At 44.7% G+C, this 8,050-nt stretch overlaps 1 protein-coding gene across 1 annotated transcript; it reads right to left on the reverse strand.

The window, feature by feature from the left end:
• Positions 1-938: 938 nt before the first annotated feature.
• On the reverse strand, positions 939-8,050 carry tmem128 (transmembrane protein 128). Its single transcript, XM_018735354.2, has 5 exons — positions 7,878-8,050; positions 4,796-4,928; positions 3,413-3,574; positions 2,803-2,911; positions 939-1,411 (listed from the first exon to the last, which is right to left on the reverse strand). The coding sequence occupies exons 1-4, from the start codon at positions 7,984-7,986 to the stop codon at positions 2,812-2,814; spliced, it is 504 nt and encodes a 167-aa protein (XP_018590870.1). The 5' UTR covers positions 7,987-8,050; the 3' UTR covers positions 939-1,411; positions 2,803-2,811.

An 8,050-nucleotide genomic window follows, 5' to 3' on the forward strand; every position in this document is an offset into this window, starting at 1 on the left:
ACCACAGGAGCATAATGCCAACATTACAGAAAATCCAGCAACCAGTTTGGCAACTATATTAAATATATCCTTGTCTTCAAAAACATTCCTCAATTACAACAGTGATGGAAACTTTCTAGAAACCTGTCTAAAAATCATATTGTGCATTGAGGGAAAAGTGATTCTTTATGTGACCAGGAAGAGTCTTACCTCAAGGACTTCATTTTTCACATTTATTGTGTAACATTATACCCCCTTTACACCTTGAGCTGCTAGAAGATGAGAAGTTCTGGCATCCTTCTAGAACACCATTTACCACCACGAGCAAAACTTATGGAGCCCTTTTCCCCTTTATCCAGTTGCCCTTTGTTTGCAAAACTAGAAAGAGTAAGAATAGCAGGTACAGGACATTCTGAATTCGTTTCTGTCAAGTCGTCCTGAGACAAGCAGTACTGGGATGAATCAGTACCGTGTCGGAACCGGGTTGCAGCCAGTCAGGTTCCAACAGGTCAGCGAGTGACCTGATGAGGCACTTCTTTCCAGGCGGCGACTCTGCACGGAAAGGCACGAGTCCACAAGCAAGGCAACACGATTAATCCTGCAATTTATCCGCCTCGTCCAGTCCAAACACATGCTGTCCAGGTTCACTCATAGCATGTGTATTTCACTGATGTATGGATGAGTGACCCAGTGTAAGTCACTGCGGTGAATAAGGTGTGTGGGCTCATAATACTACAGAGAGATCATTGGAAGTCACTTTGGAGAAGAGTCTGATAAATAAATAAATGTAAATGTAGATGTAAAGCGAAGAGGCCCGAGTACAAGAAAGCATCCGACGAAAGAGAGATTACATAATGTGTGGTAAGACTAATTCCTCAATGAAGGCACACCTCAATTCTTAGAAAGCTCAAAAGTCAGCATTCTCAGCATAATCCATACACAAGATACAGTCAACGTTATTGTGCTCCGGCTTTCTGCACAAACAGGCTGCACAGGCTTATTCGTTCATTTTCGTTTTTATTGGGAAACTGGTAAGAAGGAGAAATTAAACCCACAGAAACTTGCGAGCTTCATACGGCATTAGTTCACATTTAGGTTTTATACAACTATATTTTAATTAGAAAAAAATAGAACAAAACAGTTGTCAGACATTGTAAAAGTGCGTTAATCTGAGTGAAGCAGAGCAATCGTGTCATTACTCTGACATTCAGCTTTTGGCTTTTCAGATCACTGACAAACTGTCTGAAAACAAAACGCTGAAATACTTTGTAAATCAAATTTTAAAGCAAATACAAAGCCTTGCTACAATTCTCGTATCACATACAATGAAGACATCCAGCAGAAAAGGTTAAAAAAGACTAATATTTAGTATCAAGTTTGTGCTTTATCAAATATGACGATGTTCAGATGAAAGTGGTTTCTGAAGAGAAATCTGAAAAAGAGAAAAGCAAGGCAACATACAGTAAAGTGACAGTAAACAGTGTACTCAGTGTCCTTCAGATTTATCAGCTACCAGACATTCCCTGCTTTAGACACAGTGTGACTGACTGGAAGAGCCATTCCATGCCGTGTCCTGCCACACTGTCCAACGGGGGGATTTTGGCATCCCCCTGAACTGAACCAGTGCTATCCAGTGGCAGCGCTTCCTTTTTGTGTTTCTGCCGGTGACTCCCCATGCTGTCCTTTAGCTGATCGGCTGAACTCCAGCTGATCCATCGATGGTACAGAACCGAGGAAAGGACCGATTGACATTACGCTCCGTACTCATTTACTCCATTTTTGACTAATGTAATTTGATTTTTTTCTTCAACTATCAAGGTGTATCCATTTAGTAAGAAAGTGTATTGTACTGCTATGGTGGACACCTGAAGCTCCTTCTGCTAATATATATACGTGGTTGACACACAAGTGTCTAAATTTCATCCCATAGAAAAGTTGGACCTGCATGATTACTCCAATGAATTGTGGAATGTCTGGACACCCTTTAGGAACTTGGACAGTGCTGCATGACCACCCCTGCAACGTATAGTACACGTTTGCCCTTATACTGCATTATGTATGGGTACGCATTCACAGTTACTCAGTAAACCGAGTCTGTCTCTATTGCAGTGATCCAGGTCTGTTGTTCATCAATAAATAAAAATAAAACATGTTCAACGGTTGGTTTGCTAAACCCTGCCCTAGCAGAGGACATCACAACGAAGCTTATTTGATGTGTTTAGAGATGAAGAGATGATCTGAAGTAGATGAAGCACACACTGTGTCAAGGCCACTACCGGTTTATTTTACAGCACTGCCTGTATAACTAAGTGGTTATACAGCTAATGTAATTACAGTTACAGAATCATATAATGTAATATTGCTATCGTGTCCCAGTGACTGATTGTACAACTCGATTCTTGGTCATGATCTTGACTGAAAAAAAGACGTGACAGAAATATTATCCTGAGCTGCAGACCCGATGCTGGGACAGGAAGAGAGAGAGAGAGAGAGAGGAGAAAAAAAAAAAAAAAAAAAAAAAAACAGGCGAGCTAAACTAGGACCCTGTGTCTGTTTTGAGCACAAACACTCACACACAGGCACATTGACACAGTGCAGAGATGAATGTAAGCAAGTCTGTGTGTTAAAGATGTGGGCGAACTGCATTATTAAAAGAATCCAGCTGAACTGAATTTTCACTGCTACAAGCCAGTTTAAACACAATATTCACTTATCACTAATTAAGAAGTACAGAAATTATATGAAACGAGGGTGCAAACATTAACTGAAGCTGGTGCCGTGGGCACAGTGCTCTCGACTTATGACTTGATCCTTCATCCTTACCTTCGTCTGCTACCCAAGTAGAGAGATGAACATCACCATTCCCATGAATTGGGTGAACAGGATTACAGGAGTGAACACCGACCACACAGGCCAAAGTGCTATGTTAAAGCTGGCAGAAAACAAAGGAGATTCTTCCATTAACAGACACCTAAACAGTATTACCCAGTGTTCTTGTGGGTTTCCTCCCACACTCCAAAGCCATGTGTTTCACATGAACTGATGACTGTTGCCCTCAGTGAGTGAGTTAAGTTGCTCTCATGTGTGAATGGGTAAATAACTGTAAATCACTCAGTGTAGTGTATCTAGCACTGAAAAACATCTTGGATAAGGCACCAGAGAAACACAAGTTATTAAAAAACAATAAGCAATCACACTTTCACGTCTGCCTCCAGCAGTTGAAATTTGAGGCAAAAAATCACCTGACAACCTAAAATGGTTCACAAATGCAAGAACTGTCCTGCTCTGAAAGTAGGTTTATGCACCAGCTAAGTACACAGTCCCTCGAGATACTGACTCCAAGTTAAGCGATTCCGTACAATGGCGAATGACAGTGGGCCCCCCCCTCCCCGTTCCAAAGCCATGTGACCCCCACAGCCGACAAGGAGCTCACCTGCATGACGCTGCGATGAACGCGGCTGTGGTGACAGGGGCAATGGCCGGGTACTGCACGTCGTACTGGCGGATACCCCGGAACCACTCGAGGTAAACAATGCTGAAAAGCGCAAGGGCCAGACTGACCCCCAGCAGTGCGACACCAATGTTGAACCACCAGCTGCAGCCAAGAGACACACATACATGTAGTAGCTGGTCAAACAGGATACACAGTACTGGCCGTAATGCCGAGTGTCCAGGTTCTGCGCTCGATGCAGCTTTCCGAGAGCAAAACCAAACCAGCGGTTACCCGTTTCCCATTCAGTGTTGTGTGTTATGAAGCGTTAACTCCTGCGAATGTGGTCAAAGCTTTAAGAACGAAAGCTCAGTCACACATACAACATGTCTGAATGATGCAAGCAGGTGGGCCAAAAGAGCAACACGAGGCAAGGGAAAGGAGCTCATGAAAAAGGTGAATATTTATTAATGTTCCTATAGACAACAGAAAAATTGAGCACAAAAGGGAAAACATAATGACTTTTATGTGCACAGAAATCATCCTCACAGAGTTTCTGGTGCTACAAGTCTTTTGGAGGCACCAGAACAAATGAAAAAGTGGAACAAAAGAGGCCCAGAGTGAGAGGAGACGCAAAAGCTGCTGTCACGTGACAACACACACACCTCATTTGCCCAGCACAAAGCACACCTCACTATCAGGGTTCTGTGAGGACAATGTTTTGGCCAAGCAAATCAGGACATCAGATCTACTAAGATGGGCTTGTGGAGGTGGGGGGGGGGGGCAATCAAATCACTTGTGGCAACATTTACTTTCTTCCTCCCCAGTGAACCTGGACCAGAGATCTTGTGTTACTGAAGAATAAAAAATGACATGTAAACACCATTTAAGGTCCTTTTCAAGCGGACTGTGAACCCAGCCGCTATCGCTTGTTGAAAACAGTCTCCTCTCCAACTCCTTGCGTGAAGATGAGTTTTCTAGGCTGCCAGTTGCTTTCTTTGTAGCTTCCCAGCAATCACTGGGATGAACCACAGCGGACCACTGAAGTTTATTGGAATGAAAGAACATGGTCTCTGAACTCCACTGCTTTTTACCACAATTAGCTGGGGAAAAATGTATTTTTTTCTGGGGCACAGAAATGTTTAAAGAACTTCACTGTGTTTGAGAAGTGCAGCACCACACTCCTCTTCATACTGGGTAGATGATGGAGAAACTTAAGTTGTTTCATGTGTTACCATTATGGTACCAACAGCGGTATTTGTGAGGGGAGAGACAGACACATGAGGGAAGAGACATGAAGACCAGTGACACACCTGAGACTTGGGGAAAAGGGGCAACGAAGGGGCACATGTCCATAGAGTCCTACAGAAGCATAAGACATAATACCTTTTAATGTTCGCATCCCTTAAAAGGACCGGAAAGAAGTCTGTGTAGTAGGTCAATCCGACAGATGCCATGATCCAAAAAACAGAATGACGATTAAACCGTGAGAGGGGTTTGATTTCTTTGCTTTCTCGACCTGAAAAAGAAAAGAAGAGCTGCTCACAATGACACAGGAAAACACATGAAGGCAGCAGAACACTTTTCAGTTGAACCCATCACAACTGATGGGACTCAGTGGTCTGCAGAGCATCCAGGCTTTGGCACGTGATCAACCTCTGCGACCAAAGAGGACAGTGGCCTATGAACACGACCGCACTGCTGTGTGCCTGTAACCAGAGACCTCATTGGAGAACTTTGTGCAGCCCAGGCGTTTGGGTGTTCTAGTGCACCTGTAATACAGAAACATGCAAGAGGAGTGTGTGCATGTGTGTGCGCTGCACAACAGGGCCTTGGGTTCAGATTGATCCAGTGAGGGTGAGAGGACTGTGGCTCCTTTTCCTTGCTACAACATCTATGTTTGCTACCAATATGGCTTCTAGAGGGTGAAGAGCACTCGCAAGTGCAGCTGCTGTGCTTTGGGAAAGGGGTGGCACAACAGCTGGCTCATTAAGATCAGGAGGGAAACTGGTAAGGATTCAAAAAAAAAAAAAAAGGAAAATTAAAGAGAGAATTCACAAACAGCACCTTGTTGACGATTCCAGGTCAAACGGAGGTGCTGTTTGCCCTGCTGTGTCTATATAAGTGACTTTGTGTATATGAGAGCTTTGTCATTCTGTGCACTACATGGGTCCACATGTAAATGAAAGGATGTGATTTCATGTACTTCCATGGAGTGTGTGTGTGTGTGTGTGTGTGTGTGTGTGTGTATAAACCAGCATGTGCACATGGCAGCGCAGAAACAGAACTTTACGGGCCAGTACTGGCATGCGGGCAGGTTAAGTCCAATCCTTGCTAACCCCAGTTTGTGAGTACAGCAGACAACTGGGGTGCTGCGAGACGTCTCGAACCAGTACTTGGCTTGACAACGTTGCTCTGAGAAGACACAGGGAAGGAAGACTTTCAGCACTTGGGGATGCAAACAGAGGCGCTGTCCAAAAAGCCCATAAACAGGGATTCATTACAGACAGGCGAGCCCAGAACATGAGTCTCGGCAGTGAGAAGATGCTCAATCCCTGCTCTGCAGCTTAAGTGCCCTCAGAGGATGAAGTGCAGGTGCCTCCAGTGAAATGGACTGAGCCCTAGGCACTATTAACTTACGGCTTGGAAAATCCATTAATCTCCGCAATCTACTGGCTTGATAAAAAGCTCCAAAGCTGACAATTGGCTCCTCTATGAGCCCATGGAGATGAGAAGAGTTTCCAACACACATTGCTCAGCCAAGAAGTTTTGTGTTGCCTTTATTCATAAATGAATAAAAGTTGTCTTCTGTCCACTATGCAAAGAGATGACAGGAAACGCTTTGTAAAAACCTGTGGATCTGTGCATCTTCACAGACCCTCCAATAATTGCGGAAGAGGCTTTCTATCCAAACCTCACAAACAGAGATTATAAAATACCACCATCAGTATGTACTTGTGTGGTGCCTCTATGTGCACGACAGAAAACACAATTCAGAACATTGCAGCAGTAGTTTCACTCTGCCTGGCTGCGCTCTCAGACACAACTGGCCCATGTGGGTACCAACAGACATCCTTTTCACTTTTTATTTGGTCATTTCGAAATCAGAACATATCCTATTTTAAACGAACGTCTGTGTGACTCAACTATGTTTGTATGACACGGTGAATATGCTGCACTGCAGATGTGGGTTGTCCTCTAGGGCCGTTAAGGGGAACCGTGGACAAGGGTTTAGTCTGGGTTCAACCTGTGCGCAGGCTGAGTGTTTTTTTCCATGTTTCAATTAGTTTGTTCATTCATTCACTACAGTATTCCTGTACTTGTACTCCTCCCTGTCCCTGATACACTTAACAATGCCATATCATCTGAAAACTTCTGCAGATGATATGACACGGTGTTTTACTTAAAGTCAGCGGTGTACACGGTGAACAGGAAGGGATCCCAGACTGTCCCTTGAGGGGACCCCAGCCTACATTTGACATACAGACTGTACAGCTCACTGGAAAATAGCCCACGGACATGAACTGGCACGATGCGGAGAGAGTCCTGGGGGACAAACAGTACCATGTTCCTGGTGAACAACACTTCATTTCACTTCACCCAGCAGCATCACCACAATGGCCTTCTGTTGTGCGTGTCAGTGGCGTTCCGACTTGGCGAGGCCACGCCGATCAACAAGATACCTGCCAAAACTAGCCAAAAATGTGTTTGACACACTAAATACCCGGCAGTTCAACTAAAGGTCCGCGTCTGTCTGAAACGTGGAAACGAGCTCTTTACGCATCAACAGGTGATACAGTTACACAGATGACATCAACAGCGCACTGTAAAGCACAAGAGCAGCAGGTAGCGGGTTTATCGCCATGGCCTTCCCACCTCGAACTCTACTTCTGCTCCCATATCCCTGGACAAGGTTTTTAGATGGAGACACTCCGCTGTAGAAACGGGGGGATTACTGACACAGTAAGTCGCTCCGGACAGGGAGTCATAGAACTATTACTATAGCATAGTGAACAATACAACAATGACATGTGACATATTAACTACCATAACTACATGGTAAACGGACATCCTGTCACCTGAGACACACTGGCTGCCTACTTGTCCTAAACCCCCCGCCCAACACACACACACACACACACACACACACACACACACACACACACACACACACACACACACACACCAGCAGCGTCACTGACTTGGTTGGTTGGTTGGTTGCAAACTAAAACTACTCAGGTGTTTCACAACTAGCGATGCCCCACGCACCACCACATGTTTGCTTCTCTCCAGGAGCCCAAGGGAGGAGCCCACTGAGTCAGTGCCACCGCTCTGCTCGCTCGCTCACTCACTTACTCACTCACTCACTCACTTATCCGCCTGCCCTCCTCAGCTCGTCACTGCAGAAAAATTAACTGATACCATGGTCTATCAAGTGCTTCTTTCCGCTTTATGGCTGCTTACTTACTCTTTTCGTCGTTATCATTGTCTGCAACTCCGTTCAAAAGAAATTCTGCGTCTTTTTTGAAGCGATTCCTCAGAGTTTGAAACTCATTGTCGATCAGCAAGTCCGCCATCTTGTTTGTATGCGAAACTAACCTCCGGTTTCTTGTTTAGCGCCTGACATTTTGAAGCCAATTG

Source organism: Scleropages formosus, chromosome 11 (genome assembly GCF_900964775.1).
Source record: "Scleropages formosus chromosome 11, fSclFor1.1, whole genome shotgun sequence".
Taxonomy (NCBI): Eukaryota; Metazoa; Chordata; class Actinopteri; order Osteoglossiformes; family Osteoglossidae; genus Scleropages; species Scleropages formosus.

What these genes read in the sequence shown, in the direction of transcription:
- tmem128 (XM_018735354.2), bottom strand. Translation starts at nt 7,986, where the DNA reads ATGGCGGACTTGCTGATCGACAATGAGTTTCAAACTCTGAGGAATCGC. An exon ending in CAATGATAACGACGAAAAGA is followed by an intron (nt 4,929 to 7,877) that starts GTAAGTAAGCAG and finishes TTTCTTTTTCAG; the next exon opens with GTCGAGAAAGCAAAGAAATC. An exon ending in AGGGATGCGAACATTAAAAG is followed by an intron (nt 3,575 to 4,795) that starts GTATTATGTCTT and finishes TCTTGGCTGCAG; the next exon opens with CTGGTGGTTCAACATTGGTG.